This window comes from Salvia hispanica, chromosome 1, assembly GCF_029641045.1.
Source record: "Salvia hispanica isolate PSC_SH4W2 chromosome 1, Shi_PSC_v1, whole genome shotgun sequence".
Taxonomy (NCBI): Eukaryota; Viridiplantae; Streptophyta; class Magnoliopsida; order Lamiales; family Lamiaceae; genus Salvia; species Salvia hispanica.
In genome coordinates this window covers 6,484,329-6,499,998 of record NC_142692.1, presented here as the reverse complement: position 1 = coordinate 6,499,998, position 15,670 = coordinate 6,484,329, and the positions used below count along the sequence as shown (strand labels likewise).

Genomic DNA, 15,670 nt, shown 5'->3' with positions numbered 1-15,670 from the left:
GTCTTTAGCTTTTACTTTTGCCAATTTTCTCATTTTTAATCAAGTAAAAATAATAAACGTATTAAATATTTGTCTTTCTATCTCTAGGGCTTGTCATTTCATGTTTTTTGTTTGCTTTTTTCATGTAGGATTTAGACAAAAATTCTCTTCCCTGTTTATGGGGCCCAGTCTAGCCCCCGTAGCCTCATTTTGTTTCCACTTGAAATAATAATTACCCAAAATAATAAAGGGAAGAAAAATTAGTGAATAAGCTAGGAAGGTTATTATCCAATATACAATTGTGTGTTCTTATTAGGTAGTACTCCTATTAAAGTCCGCAAATCCCAAGCCTAAATGAACTAACTTTGAATTGTCATTTTTTATTAATTCTAATCTCCAAGCGACAAAGCTATCTCTTTTAAGTAGTGAAATTTAGAGACCAAACTTAATCACTTTTTTATTTTTTGTAAAAAATGCTACTTAGAATTCACAATTGTGTGTTCTTATTAGGTAATAGTAGTATTAAAGATTTAAAGTCAACAAATCCCAGCCTAATCAAACTAACTTTGAATTGTCATTTTTAAGTAATTCCAAGACTCCAAGCGACAAAGCTTTCTCTTTTAAGTAGTGAAATTTAGAGATCAAACTTTATCACTTATTGTTTTTAAAAAATGCTACTTTAAATTCACTATAGCCAAAATTGGGTTAATTAATATTTAATGGTATCTCGTAGTCTATTTAAAATCTATATTCGAGCACTTGAAAATATCATTTAACTCGTTTTCGTATGATATGAGAAAATATTTAGTGGTCCTTCCACACCACCATGGCACCATGAGGTGGTGTGTCCAACCAATTATTTATTGACAAATAAGAATACAAAAGGCAACACATCCAACTAGACATAGTAATTATTTAGGAAACATTCATTATACTAATTTTATGGAAAATTGCATAATATAAATATGAAAATTACTACTATATGGTATATTGCATATCTATTAATAATAATAAAAAAATAAAATCATACTAACACAGTATATTCTTTTGGGTATGAATTATGATTATCTTTTTTTCTTATTTATTAATATTAACCTACTGAGTAAACGTATAATCATGTATATATGCACATAAAATAATATTAAAAAATGCTCTAGGATTACATTTTTTATTGCGATGCATTTTGGCTATTATTATTATTATAGTAAGTGCAAATATAAATATGAAATATGTATAGAAGCTGAAAATATATTGGTAATGTCCATCTATGCAATTGTTCATGAAAGTGGTATGTATCCTAATAATTGAAAATTCTACAATAATTGAAAATTCTATATAAATTAAAATAAGTATGCCAATAATGTAATTTTTCTATCCTTTTTTTTTTTTTGCATATACATGATTATACGTTTACTCAATAGGTTAATATTGCAAATAAAATTAAATCATGGTCATGCTTTATATGTCTAATATATTTATTTATATACATAATAAATAAGAAAAAAAGATAATCATAATTCATATCCAAAAGAATATACTCGCAAGAGTTAGTATGATTTGATTTTTTTATTATCAATAGACATGCAATATACCATATAGTAGTAATTTCCATATTTATATTATGCAATTTTTCATAAAAGTAGTATAATGAATGTTTCCTAAATAATTATATGTCTAGTTGGATGTGTTGTCTTTTATATTCTTATTTGTCAATAAATAATTGGTTGGACACATCACCTCATGATGTCATGGTGGTGTGGAAGGACCACTAAATATTTTCTCCGTATGATAATGCACACACTATGGAAGAGAAATACTATTATAGTAAAGTATACACATATCAATACATTCAATTTAAATTCAAAATAAATGATGAGATACAAGTTCTTGTTTTTATTTATATTTATCTCAAATTCATTGTCCACGTCTATATACTAGTATTAATATTGTGGCGACTAGATCTTGTAGGGACACAAAATATATCTATAAATATATTCACTGATATTGCAATACATGAATGAAATAATTAATAAATCAAAGGCACACACATGCACGCGTGCGCGGCCTTCCACCAATTTCGGGAAAGTCATCATCCAAAAAATAATGGTGTTTTATATGAGGGGATATGTAATTATTGACCATAATCATAAACATGATAATATTCAAAATTATTACTGTATAATACTATTATCCTTCTTAATATTATTAATTGGAGCAATTATTGTCATTAGTCCTCGGGATTACGGAGCACAATCGAGTCTAATTAATCAAGCAAACCATGACAAAAAATTTAACATATTTCAGACAATATAGGGCAATTTGTCAAAGAAAAAAAAAACCTTACAATATAGTCAAAATATAGTCAAATTCTAGTATGTTTCATAAGTTTAAAATCAATGTGAAAAAATTATTCGTTTTGGATTTTTTTTTTCTCAATCATTCCATGGTGAAAAAGGTGATGCATGGCTTCCATATTAGATAAATTTCAAAAAAAAAATTGTTATCATGGATAGTTACGAACAGATCTAATTTCAGCTAAAGTTAGGCAAATTAGATTTGACTAAACTTCATGATTTTTACCCGCAATTCACCCTACAAGATATGCTATATGTTATTTGAATGCAACTAAGATATAATCTAAGATCTTCTTGAAAGAAATATACAATTTGTGATACAAACCGGGTTAAGAGGTAAAATAGACCAAATTTAAAGTTACTTACCAATGATTTGATTTCACTTATAGGCTCAACTATTGCTACTAGAGGTTCCATGATTGCAATGAAATATTGGACCCTTGATTTGGTCCCCCTTAGCCCCACAAAAAATGCATTTTGTCTCATAAAGAATAATGTGGTGAATGATATCCCACCATCTACAAAAAGAAGCCTTCATTTTGGACCAAAATTTTGCCTATTCAAAAACCAAATATTTCATGCTAACCTAAAAAGAGAAATTGTATCTTAGTGTTGCATTATTTTTGGACTAACATTAATTTATTCCTAAGACATATGAAAACTAAAGCAACATAATATACTATTGCATTATTGTAACAAAATTTCTTAAGTGGGCATATCATTGATAGTGATAGATAAGATGAATTCGAATACCACATGTATCCTCAAAAAACTTGACCTAATAAGATTAAAATAAACCTTGATTATGAAGTTGAAACCCTCAAACCTCCAACAATATGCATAGATATTCGGGTAAAGATCCAATTTTTCACATGCAATGATTCTATAAACCCCCTAAAGTATTGATTTTTGGTTTGAGTTTTCTTCCTTTCAAGAATTTGTGCATGCAGAAACCCTAATAATCTTGATTTGATGATCCAGCAAAGGCATGATTCAACAGCTTTTGTTAATCTCCAAACCCATGCATGATTATTATCCAAGATTGAGTGAAGGAATCCCAAGAAAGAATGTGGATTTTGGCATGTTATCAAAGCCAGACAAAACCTATGCAGCAGTCAGAATTTTTAGGTATAATACTAATTCTTGGGGATTGACAAATATTCCCACAAACCCTATATACTCTGATCATAGTGTGAATGATTTTAGATCTTCTACAAGTGTGTGTTTGTGTGTTTGGAGAGAGAGATTTGATTTTCAAAGGTGGTAGAAAAAGCAATGGCCATCTTCTGCTTTTCTCCATTACTTTTTCTTTGAATAATGCATTGAAGAGATAAGCCATGTGTGGGAAAGAAAAAAGAAAAAAAAGAGCCTATATTTGTAGAAAAAAAAAGACTAATTTTTTTAATTTCTCCTTTAGGCCATGCTTCTTTAAATAATCATACTAGTATTGCATACCCATTTTTTGATGAATTATTGAAATTTTATCTGTAATAATAAAAAATGAAACATCAATATGCTCGACCTCAAGTTTATATCTCAATAATTTTATTTTTATTTTTACTTTTATTTTATTTTTGTGGTGCATTGAATAATTAATGGACCCAAGAATAGCTTTACAGGCTGGGAATACCGATATGCATGTTGAAATAGACCAACTTTTTAAGCCCAATTTCTTGAAATATGCACACAAAATCTTTCAAAACATATTAAATTCAGTGCCAAAATGTGCTAAAGTATGCCCTAAAAGATAATGATTCCTAGGCTTGTATCACCTACCAGGAATCTCAGTTACTCAGTTTTGACATGCAAATTAAATCCATCAAGTAAAAAAAAGTTGGAGAAAATTCATGAAAGCTAATAGTAATAAATTTGGAGTTGAAGTCGTATAGCAGAAAATAAATTAATTTGTGATAAAGTTTACTCTAAAAATAACTTTTCTTAGTTAGGTGTCCTGGCTACTACAGTATCTGTTGATATATTGAATGTCACAAAGAATTAAACAATCACCAAGACCCAAAATAAATATAACTGGGCTCTACCTAACCCAACCCAATATATATCTCGTTAATGAAAAGCAAACTGTATCTTTGGCCCAGCAGAATTGGTCTGTCTTTCATTCGTTCATAAAAGGGATTTTAAAAAAAAATCAACGTTATTCTAATTTTTGGTAAATTGGTAAACATTTCAATATTGTAAGGAGACCAGAGTCCTCATCTTTTCTCTTAAAAAATAACATTTCCATTTATTTTAAGGTGATTCGAACTCCAATTTATTGATTGGAAGGTATTCGTCTTGTACCAATTAAGCTCATTTAATTTAATCATCAATGTGACCTAAGTTGTATTAGTATATATTGAAAAGTCCACATGCTTGGCATTCATTCCATGTACTCATTCGTCCAAAAAAAAAAATGTCCTACTTATAAAATGACAGAGATTTATACTTTTATATATTAGTTTTATAATAAAATATAAGTGGAAAAAAATTGAGTGGAATGTGGGACCTATTACCAATTATGGAATATTCTAACTGAGACTCCTAAAGTGGAACACCCAAAAGTAATAAACCAGGACTCCTAAAGTGGGACGGAGGAAGTAATATTTATGTTAATATGAAAGATATTTTTTTTCAAAATTGGAAACGTGGTATTTTTTGTGGGACAATCTAAATAAAAAAGTGAAATATTTTTTATAGATCGATGGACTACTATTTTAGGATCACCTACACCAAATCCTACAACATCTCATACTTCACCCCTCACAAACATAATATATGATGGTGGGGTCCATTACTCATGTTTGTAAGTATGGAGTAGGAAATGTTGTAGGAAATGGTATAGGTTGAATATTAGTAAGGACCGAAATATCTTACCCTCTCCGTCCGCGAATAGGAGTCCCGTTTTTTCATTGTAGTCCGTCCGTGAATAGGAGTCCTCGTTCATTTTTACCACGGTCCCACCTTCACTAACTCATTTCACTCAAATTTCATTTAAAAGTAATATATACAAATGAGATCTCTATTCCACTAACTTTTTTCACTCATTTTTCTTAACATCTCTTAAAATTCATGCCACCAAGGAATAAGACTCATAACGACGGACAGAGTGAGTACTATAAATTGAGTTGTACGTTTTGTAGTTTAGTAAACATGTGGTAATTTAGTAAAACCATTAATTTGTTTCGTTGTAATTACATATCAACCATTAACTGTTAGCACAACAACCTTGAATACAAATCAAGGTATGATCAAGGTGAAGGAAGAGAAGCATGATATTGCTCATGCTAACAAAGAAGTGGCAGAGTGTGCAATGTCATCAATGAATTCTCATCCAATGTATCCTACGTGGAAAGAAGTGTTGACTAAAGGATCCTAGCTTGAAGATAAAGAGCTCCTGCCATTTTGTACTGCATTGCATTAAGTTTTCAATTACTCTAGTTTGGCATTTAGCTGGTTTGTTTGGTAGCTTAGCTAGGGTTTAGGATGAGCTTCTAGTCTCTTCCAAATCATAGTATATATAGAGATGTAAATAAAACTCATTTTAAGAATCTGAAACATCATCAGTCAAGCACTATATTCAGAGCTCTCATATTCTCCTGTTACATTAAATTTTGTAGCTTAATGAGTTTATTGGCTACTTCTATCATGGTATCAGAGCCTAGGATTTGATCCTAGGCTCTCACCCTCTTCTTTCCCTTTCTCTTTCACTCTTTTTTATATCCTTATGGCTGAAAGCGACGAATTTGGATCTGGAGAGCAACTATACAACAGCTCTAATGTTGCATCTCTGCAGGTTTTTCCCCAAAATCATCCCATGTCCATAAAGTTGTCTGAGGATAACTACCTAATTTGGAAACAACATGTCTTATCCGCTGTGCGAGGGTATGGACTTGAAGGTTATCTAACTGGAGAGCAGACTCCACCTCCCAGAATGATAACTCCTGCCAGATCCACTCAAGCTATCTTAAATCCAGCATTTATCAACTGGAATATGCAAGATCAGAGGCTATCCCATTGGCTTCTATCATCTCTTTCAGAAAGCACAATGGTGATAGTAGTAGGTCTAAGCTCAAGCATGGACATCTGGGAAGCTTTGGAAGCAAATTTTTCAAGTCAGTCTAAAGCAAAAATCATGCAGTATAAACTGCAGCTTCAAACCGTTAAAAAGGAAGGTTTGTCCATGAGAGCATATCTCAACAAAGTTAAAACTTGTTGTGATCTTCTTGGTGCAGCAGGTTGCAGAGTTTTGCAAGATGATCATATCATGCATATCCTATCTGGGTTGGGAACTGATTATCACCCAGTGATAGTGGCTATCACCTCAAGAGCTGAGGCTTGTTCACTTCAGGAAGCTACTTCAATCCTTTTGAGCTTTGAGAGCATGTTAGAAGGCACAAGCTCGAATACCACAAATTCTGATGGTTCTCTCCCATCAGCAAATCTTGCTCAGTCCATCAACCAAAGGAGAGATTCTAATTTCAGAGATGATGGTGGAAGAAACTTCAGCAACAGAAACGATGGAGGGAGATCTTCTAGCTTCAGGGGAAGGGGTGGACGAGGTGGCCGAGGAGGTGGCAGATCTGGAAGCAACAAGCTCACCTGCCAACTGTGCCAAAAACCAGGTCATGCAGCTGATAAGTGTTGGTATAGATATGATAATGCTCCTTCTCAGCAAAGAACACAACCAAATCAGTCTCATTTTTCCAACACCCCTGCTGCTCATGTTGCACACACCCGAGGACAACATGTGTTTCAGAACACCTCTTCTCATCATCCTCCCTCTGAGTTTGGAGCTGATGCATCTTCAACATCATCTTGGTATCCTGATTCTGGAGCAACAAACCATATCTCCAGTGACTACTCAAATCTGAATGCAGCTACAGAATACAGTGGAGGTAAGCTCTTACATTTAGGTGATGGTAATGGAATTCATATTGCTCATATTGGTAATTCTACCCTTAGGTCTGCTTCTAATCCAGCCTCTAGGACTTTATTCTTACATAATCTTCTTCATGTGCCTCAAATTTCCAAAATTTGTTGAGTGTATCTCAGTTTGCCAAAGACAACAATGTCTTCTTTGAATTTCACTCTTCTTTTTGTTTGGTGAGAGATCAGGTATCCAAGGAAATCATTCTCAAGGGCACACTTGATGGTGGTCTATATCACTTTTATCTCCAGAAAACATCTCCAAGTATCAAGAGTCCAAGAAATCTTCCTGTTTTTCAAAATAAGAGCCAAAGTAGTGTTCCTGCTTCTAGCTCATCATGTTCTGATTCTGTATTTCATTCAGCCTTTGCTGTTTCTAGTTCAGCCATCTCTAGCTTAGATCTTTGGCACAAACGGTTTGGTCACTGTGCTATTGATGTTGTTAAGAAGGCTCTTAATCATTGTAATATCTCCTTTCATCCAATGAAAAACTCTACTACTTGTCTTCCTTGCTCAGTTTCAAAAAGTCATAGATTACCATATATGGATTCCATTACTCAACACTCTAAACCTCTTGAGCTTATTCACAGTGATGTGTGGGGACCTTCTCCCATTATTTCAAGAAATGGATTCAAATATTATGTGACTTTTATTGATCATGCTAGTAGATATACTTGGTTATATTTGTTGAAGTCCAAAGGAGAAGTTGAACAAGTCTTTAAACAATTTAAAGTTATGGCTGAGAATCAGTTTGACACTAAATTGAAGATCTTGCAGAGTGATTGGGGAGGAGAGTTCCAAGGTTTATCAAAGTTTCTACAGGAATATGGAATTATACATAGAGTATCATGTCCCTATACTCCACAACAGAACGGTCTTGCTGAAAGAAAGCATAGACACGTTGTTGAAATGGGCTTAGCTTTACTAGCTCAATCAGGTCTTGCAAAATCATTTTGGGATGATGCTTTTGTTACTGCAGTCTTCATCATAAATAGACTTCCAACTCCAGTGTTGCACTCTATCTCTCCTTTTGAATCACTCTTCAAAACAAAACCAAATTATCTTGAACTCAAGCCTTTTGGTTGCCTCTGTTATCCTTTCATCAGGCCATATAACAAGCATAAACTTGACTTTAGGTCTGCACCCTCAACTTTTCTTGGATACAGTTCGTCACACAAAGGATACAAAACTCTTCTTCCAACCGGTAAACTCATTGTTACCAGAGATGTTGTATTTGATGAGTCCATTTTTCCTCATAATACACCTGCCTTAAATCCAATTCCTTCTTCTCCCTCATCTGATCTCAGTCCTATACAAATAGTTGCACCGGTTCTTTCTTCAATACCACCACACACCTCACAACTCCCGGTTTCTTCCTCATCCCCACCAAATTTGCACAGGCCTGATACTTCTCTCACATCTGCAGCTGTAAGATCTCCTAGTGCTCAATCTGAATCTCCCCTCCCATCTTCCTCATCATCTACTGCTCCATTACCCATTGATCCACCTTCAACTTCTTTAGATCCAGTTTCTGATGTTGTCAAACCTTGTCATCAGATGACTACTAGGAGCAAAGCAGGAATTTTTAAACCAAAAACATTCCATATCAGTCTGGATTGTATTCCAAAATCAGCCCTTGTTGCTCTTCTAATCCCTATTTGGAAGGCTGCTATGCTTGAAGAATTTCTTGCACTTCTTAGAAACAAAACCTGGATCTTGACTAAACTTCCACCTGGCAAGAATCTGATAGGAAATACATGGATTTTCAGGATTAAAAAACATGCAGATGGGAGTATTGCAAGGCATAAAGCTAGGTTGGTAGCACAAGGTTTTTCTCAAGAGCCCGGTTTTGACTTTACCGAGACATTCAGTCCAGTAGTTAAACCCACAACCATCAGATTAATACTTTCCATCGCTGCTTCATATGGTTGGAATATTACTCATCTTGATGTTAACAATGCCTTCTTACATGGTGATTTGAAAGAGGATATCTATATGAGGCAGCCATTAGGATTTGAGCAAGGAGATCCCACCCTTGTATGCAAATTAAATAAAGCTCTGTATGGCTTGAAGCAGGCATCAAGATCTTGGTTTTCAACTGTACAAGCTGCTCTTTTGGTTCTTGGTTTTTCCCAATCTAAAGCTGACACATCCTTGTTTTTCAGAGTTTGTGGAAAAGAGGTTACCTATCTTCTAATCTATGTTGATGATATGCTCATCACAGGCTCCTCTTCATCTGCTATTAAACAAGTAATTTCTCAGCTCAGTCAACAATTTTCTTTGAAAGATCTAGGGGAAGTCAAACATTTCTTGGGTGTTGAGGTGGTCTATACAGCTCAAGGTCTTCACTTGAGCCAAGGATCCTATATCAGAGAGCTATTGGAAAAAGTGCAAATGCTTGATTCAAAACCATTCCCTACACCAATGCTGACCAACCTCAAACTGTCCAAGAATGAAGGAGATCCTTTCTTAGATGGAAAATTGTATAGAAGCACAGTTGGAGCATTGCAATATGCTACGATCACCAGACCCGAAATCAGTTTCAGCGTAAACAAAGTAAGTCAATTCATGGCTTCTCCTCTTGATTCTCATTGGAAAGCTGTAAAAAGGATACTTCGATATCTAGCTGGAACAATGGACTATGGCCTTCATGTGCAAAAGACAGAATTCAAATTGGTGGCTTTTTCTGATTCGGACTGGGCAGCAGACATGGATGATAGAAGGTCAGTAACAGGGTATTGTGTATATTTCGGAAATAATCTTGTATCTTGGTGTTCAAAGAAGCAGGCAGTGGTGTCGAGATCAAGTACAGAAGCAGAGTATAGAAGCCTTGCTCATGCAGTTTGTGAGATCAGCTGGATAAAGTCTTTACTTGATGAACTTCAAGTGAAACTTTTGGAGACTCCTATTGTCTGGATAGATAATATGAGTACAATTGCATTGGCAAGTAACCCTGTTCTACATGCTAGAACAAAGCATATCGAGCTGGACATCCATTTCGTAAGAGATAAGGTAAAAGAAAAGAGATTGGAACTCAGATATGTTCCAACTTCAGACCAAATTGCAGATGTGCTTACTAAAGCCTTAGGGTATCAATTCTTCTCGCGTCTAAGGAACAAGATGACCATTTGTCCTTCATCCACGATTGAATTGAGGGGAAGTGTTAGCACAACAACCTTGAATACAAATCAAGGTATGATCAAGGTGAAGGAAAAGAAGCATGATATTGCTCATGCTAACAAAGAAGTGGCAGAGTGTGCAATGTCATCAATGAATTCTCATCCAATGTATCCTACGTGGAAAGAAGTGTTGACTAAAGGATCCTAGCTTGAAGATAAAGAGCTCCTGCCATTTTGTACTGCATTGCATTAAGTTTTCAATTACTCTAGTTTGGCATTTAGCTGGTTTGTTTGGTAGCTTAGCTAGGGTTTAGGATGAGCTTCTAGTCTCTTCCAAATCATAGTATATATAGAGATGTAAATAAAACTCATTTTAAGAATCTGAAACATCATCAGTCAAGCACTATATTCAGAGCTCTCATATTCTCCTGTTACATTAAATTTTGTAGCTTAATGAGTTTATTGGCTACTTCTATCATTAACCATCCCATAAATGAAGTGCACAATCAAATAAAAATGTTAAGGGAGCAGTGCATTTTTCAGAATTAAATGACTCCTATATTGTTCTATAAAATTTGACTTTAAAAAAGGAATTTTCATTTTAAATAAATTTTCTTTTTTTTTTCTTCTGACAAGAATATCGAACAGAACCATATTAACTACCTAAAATCCAAATATATAAATATATATATTTTCTTTTTCCGACTCCAGTTTCCTGGCTCTCTCTCTCTCCTAGCCATAGGCTTCACGTTGATGGCAAGCGTTACGACCTACGCCATCGCAATTACAGCTAAATTCAATGAATTGCAAAAACAGCTAATGCTATTAGTCAACTTCCCATTTGGGAGAAATCAACTCCGCACCAAATCTTAAAAAAGACCATTTCCCCAATTTGTCGAATCACAGAGCAATGGTAGGAAGAAGGGAATAGAGCGCGATCGTCATGGCGGCCGAGAGGTTCAAGGTGGTGGCGCTGGTGGCGGCTGTCATGTGCTTGTGCAGCGCAGATAGAGTCGTCATGTCGGTCGTCGTTGTCCCCCTTGCCGCCAAAAATGGCTGGACCACTTCCTTCTTGGGCATTGTCCAGGTACACGCTTATATATATGTGTGTATGTATTTCAATTTTAGTGTTATACTAGCTTTGATTCATTGCTTGATTGGCCAATTTGTTACAAAATTGGATGATTTCATTTCATTGCTTCTAGGTCATACACAATTTCCCCCCAAATCCATATCAAAGTTATGATGTACATTGGTTATTTTTGAAAGTTCGGTGATTGACCATTGTAAATTTGAAATGCAATATGAGATTGCTTTGTCAAATGCTGAAAACATTAGTCAAATGATCTGGCATTCAATGTCTATTTTTAGGAAAATTGAAGCTAAAAATAGATGTTTTATCCCAAAGATTGCATATGTGTCACTCTTGACTGTATTGCTGTTGAAACTTGGTTGAAGATGATCTTACATTGCTATGAACAAAATGTTTATTTAGTACATTGCTAATCACATGATGTTGTTCCTTTATAGTCATCCTTTCTGTGGGGATATATGTGTTCCTCAGTTATAGGAGGAGCTTTGGTGGATAAACATGGAGGACGAAAAGTTCTAGCAATCGGTGCAGCTTTGTGGTCTCTCGCTACTCTCCTCACTCCATGGGCGGCAATTCACTCCACGACTGGTCTCTTGGCTGTTCGTGTCTTCTTTGGACTCGCAGAAGGTGTAGCTCTACCCTCAATGAATAATATTCTCTCGAGGTACTAGCTTCCCGTGTTGGATGAGAAACGTTAAGTAAGCAGATTACAGTCAATGATGTTTTGTTGATTGTATGCTTCTCAGATGGTTCCCGACTAATGAAAGAGCCACTGCAGTTGGAATATCAATGGGAGGTTTCCAGCTAGGGAACGTCCTTGGATTGGTCGTAACACCTCTGGCCATATCGTCTGTAGGGATCTCCGGTCCTTTCATTCTCTTCACATTTCTCGGATTTCTCTGGTTGGTTACGTGGGCATATAGGGTCCCGAACGATCCACAAGAGAGCACTTGTATCAGTAAATCGGAGTTGAAGCTGATCCAAGCCGGGAAATCGGATCCTTGCCAGAGCAAGGGCAAGCTTCCACCTCTAACCCTTCTTTTCTCAAAAATGCCAACCTGGGCAATAATTTTTGCTAATATCACCAATAATTGGGTTCGATTTCTCTTCTTAATCAATTGCTTTCCACATTCTTGCTTTGATATGAAAGTTGAAATCCGTTGTATGTTATTCACTTTAAGCTCTTCGATGCAGGGCTACTTCGTTCTTTTGTCGTGGATGCCAGTTTATTTCAATACTGTGAGTGGCATTATGTTACATACATACTTCTCTTTTCTGATATGGCAATTCATCAATACAAGTTTACTGGTGATGTGTTAGGTTTTTGGTGTAAAATTGAAGGAGGCGGCTTGGTTTAGCGCAGTTCCATGGGGAACAATGGCCATCTCGGGCTACATTGCTGGCGCGATGTCTGATTATTTAATCAAATCCGGTTACTCAATAACATCCATCAGGAAAATCACTCAGGTAAATCTCCGATCTTGAATTATTCCAGTACAACTTTTTCATTATTTATGTACAAAATCAATAAACTGAGGTTGTGCTGTTAGTGACATTTATGTTGTGACATGAACAAGAAAAGAATTAGGTGCTAAAAACATGACATAGAATCTTGGGAATATTTTCATCAGTTTCTTTGCTAAAACTGCTTGTTCATACCAGTCGATCGGTTTCGTTGGACCCGGGACAGCATTGCTTGGCTTGAACTACGCCACGAGCCCTGCAGTCGCGGCCGTATTCATGACAATGGGTCTCAGCCTGAGCTCCTTCAGTCAAGCTGGGTTCTTACTGAATATGCATGTGAGTTCACAACTTTAAAACAAAACATATAGTACTACTTGGATTCAATCCTAATGTAATAATAATGTACTAATTGGATTGATTGTTTTGTCAGGATATAGCACCACAATATGCTGGATTTCTACAAGGGATTTCAAATTCAGCAGGAACAGTAGCAGCAATAGTGAGTACAATAGCAACAGGAATGTTTGTGCAGTGGCTGGGATCTTTTCAAGCATTCTTAACTCTAACTGCTTGTCTCTATTTTGCTGCAACTATCTTTTGGAATCTCTATGCTACTGGAGAAAGAGTCTTTTAGCATTCTTGTTTCTACAAACCTTACATGACCTTTGTTCTAATGTGGCCATTTAAATAAGTATATTCTATAAACTGATGAAACACTATTCTGTTTGGTGAGAAAAAAAAAATACAGTACAATTTTTCGAGTTTGTGTATTAACCGGGTAATTACATCATACATACAAAATATTTCAACAATATTTCTAATTAGTATTGAAAAAAAATTAAGCTTATGTAAAAATCTTAGTATAAAAAGTTTATTGAAGTTTAAAGTTAATATAAAATGGCCACGTGAAGACTAAAACTTAAGACTAATTTAAAATTTTAATGAAATATTTAATTTGTAAAAAATATTGATGAAATGGTAATTATCTGGTAATATTTAAGAAACTATAATAACTGCGTTTTTTTTCACTTATCTGATCATTGACCAAGACAGGGCACGTGGACTTGTAACAGTACTTTATTTTATGTTTTGAGCTAAAGAAAGAGTGGTGAGTGGCCAATCTCTGACTCACATGCCAAAATTCTATCCCCAAAATATAATTTCAAGCATTTAATTCATCATTTATTATCTTTTATTCCTTCATAATGGAGCCTCCATCTGACCCTTTTTCTTCTTGAAATTATCAAGTCTAATCATAGAGATTCTTCTTGATGGCTTTAGTTTCTTGATAGTTCTATTTGGGCTCTGATGCTTTCTTGCAGAAACAGAGATCTTGATTCTGTGAGCTATCCTATGCAAATCTGAGTTCTCAGAACTCGGGAATTCGATTTCGTGTTTTCTGGTATTGGATTGTTCTTGAAAACTGTGGTCTTTTTCATCAAGAATCGATTTTTACTGAGATTTTGTTTCTTGAAAGTACTTGTGGTGAAATTTACTCTCTTCCATTAAGAAATCCAAATTTTATTGAAGAATCTGATCTGGGCTTCAGCTTATATCTGCTTTAAAAATTTCAACCAAAGTCAAATCATCTTATCTTCCTTCAAGAATCCAAATTTCACTGAAAAATCTGATCTTGGCAATCCTTGCCCCATCAAAAACCATTCTATTTCCCAATTTTTGCTGGAAATCTGATCTGGGATCTGTTTATCTCTCTCCAAAATCATGAACATCAGCTCAAACTAACCTCTCTCTCCCCCAATCCCATCTGGGCCAACCTCAAATATCTCAGAAGACATGAATTTCAGGAGCATGGAAGAATTCTGGCCATTCTACATGAACCAGCACTCAAAAGCAGCAACAAGGCGCTGGCATTTTGCAGGCACAGTGTGCAGCTTTGTGTGCTTGATATACTCATTGCTCTTCAATCTGTGGTTCTTGATTTTTGTGCCCTTGTTGAGGAATGGGTTGAGTTGCTACAGCCATTTCTTTGTTGAAGGGAATCTTCCCACATCATTTAGGCACCCAATTTGGTCTCTGCTTTGTGATTTCAAGATGTTTGGGCTGATGCTTACTGGCCAGATGGATAGAGAGATGAAGAGGCTTGGTAAAAGGCCTGTGTTGCAAGCATATTGATACATAGATTCTTGATTTGTTTCTTTACATGCATTCATTTTGTGTATGGATTGTATATTGGGTTATACCTTGGTGTTATCTTCCATTTCTGTTGTCAAGATAATGTTATCGTTTTGGATTTATAGACTAAGAGTAGGCAAATAAGATGTTTGAATATGATTGGTATAGAACCTTACTAGTGTAAGTAACATATCTTGAGATGAACGTTAGAAAAGAAAATAGCAACAGATACATACATCTTGAGTTTTGCTCGAATATGCAATATCATGCTTGCTTATTCTTGAAATCCTCCTCATTCTGGTGTTTTACGATTCATTCATTTCCTTCAGATAAATAAATTGAATGCTACAAGCACTTTGCTAGATGTGAAAAAGAAGAAATTGGTTGAGTTTGAATATAATGTCTCTTCTCAATGTTAATTAGTCTCGTGATTTTGATGACAATGGGGAGAGGGGGCATAGTCCAAACAATTGACTTCAATTGTGGACAAATTTACTATAAATTGAAAATAACAAATGAGAAATTATTGAAACGCTGTAAAAGTTGGACACTTTTACAATAAAGATGGAATTTAAATTGCAGTAACCTATATGAAAATTATATAT

At 35.0% G+C, this 15,670-nt stretch overlaps 2 protein-coding genes across 2 annotated transcripts; both read left to right on the top strand.

The window, feature by feature from the left end:
* Nucleotides 1-11,086: 11,086 nt before the first annotated feature.
* LOC125220011 (putative anion transporter 3, chloroplastic) lies at nucleotides 11,087-13,651 on the top strand. The gene is made up of 7 exons (XM_048122119.2): nucleotides 11,087-11,462; nucleotides 11,906-12,132; nucleotides 12,215-12,563; nucleotides 12,663-12,707; nucleotides 12,789-12,935; nucleotides 13,131-13,268; nucleotides 13,363-13,651. The coding sequence occupies exons 1-7, from the start codon at nucleotides 11,319-11,321 to the stop codon at nucleotides 13,564-13,566; spliced, it is 1,254 nt and encodes a 417-aa protein (XP_047978076.1). The 5' UTR covers nucleotides 11,087-11,318; the 3' UTR covers nucleotides 13,567-13,651.
* A 389-nt stretch (nucleotides 13,652-14,040) lies between these two features.
* LOC125218843 (uncharacterized) lies at nucleotides 14,041-15,150 on the top strand. The gene has a single exon (XM_048120621.2). The coding sequence runs from the start codon at nucleotides 14,727-14,729 to the stop codon at nucleotides 15,063-15,065; it is 339 nt and encodes a 112-aa protein (XP_047976578.1). The 5' UTR covers nucleotides 14,041-14,726; the 3' UTR covers nucleotides 15,066-15,150.
* The last annotated feature ends 520 nt before the right edge of the window (nucleotides 15,151-15,670 follow it).

Excerpts from the sequence above, each read along its gene's own strand:
- LOC125220011 (XM_048122119.2), top strand. The coding sequence starts at position 11,319 with ATGGCGGCCGAGAGGTTCAAGGTGGTGGCGCTGGTGGCGGCTGTCATG. Across the intron at positions 11,463-11,905 it reads CCTTCTTGGGCATTGTCCAG|TCATCCTTTCTGTGGGGATA; the intron begins GTACACGCTTAT and ends GTTCCTTTATAG. Across the intron at positions 12,936-13,130 it reads CCATCAGGAAAATCACTCAG|TCGATCGGTTTCGTTGGACC; the intron begins GTAAATCTCCGA and ends TGTTCATACCAG.
- LOC125218843 (XM_048120621.2), top strand. The coding sequence starts at position 14,727 with ATGAATTTCAGGAGCATGGAAGAATTCTGGCCATTCTACATGAACCAG.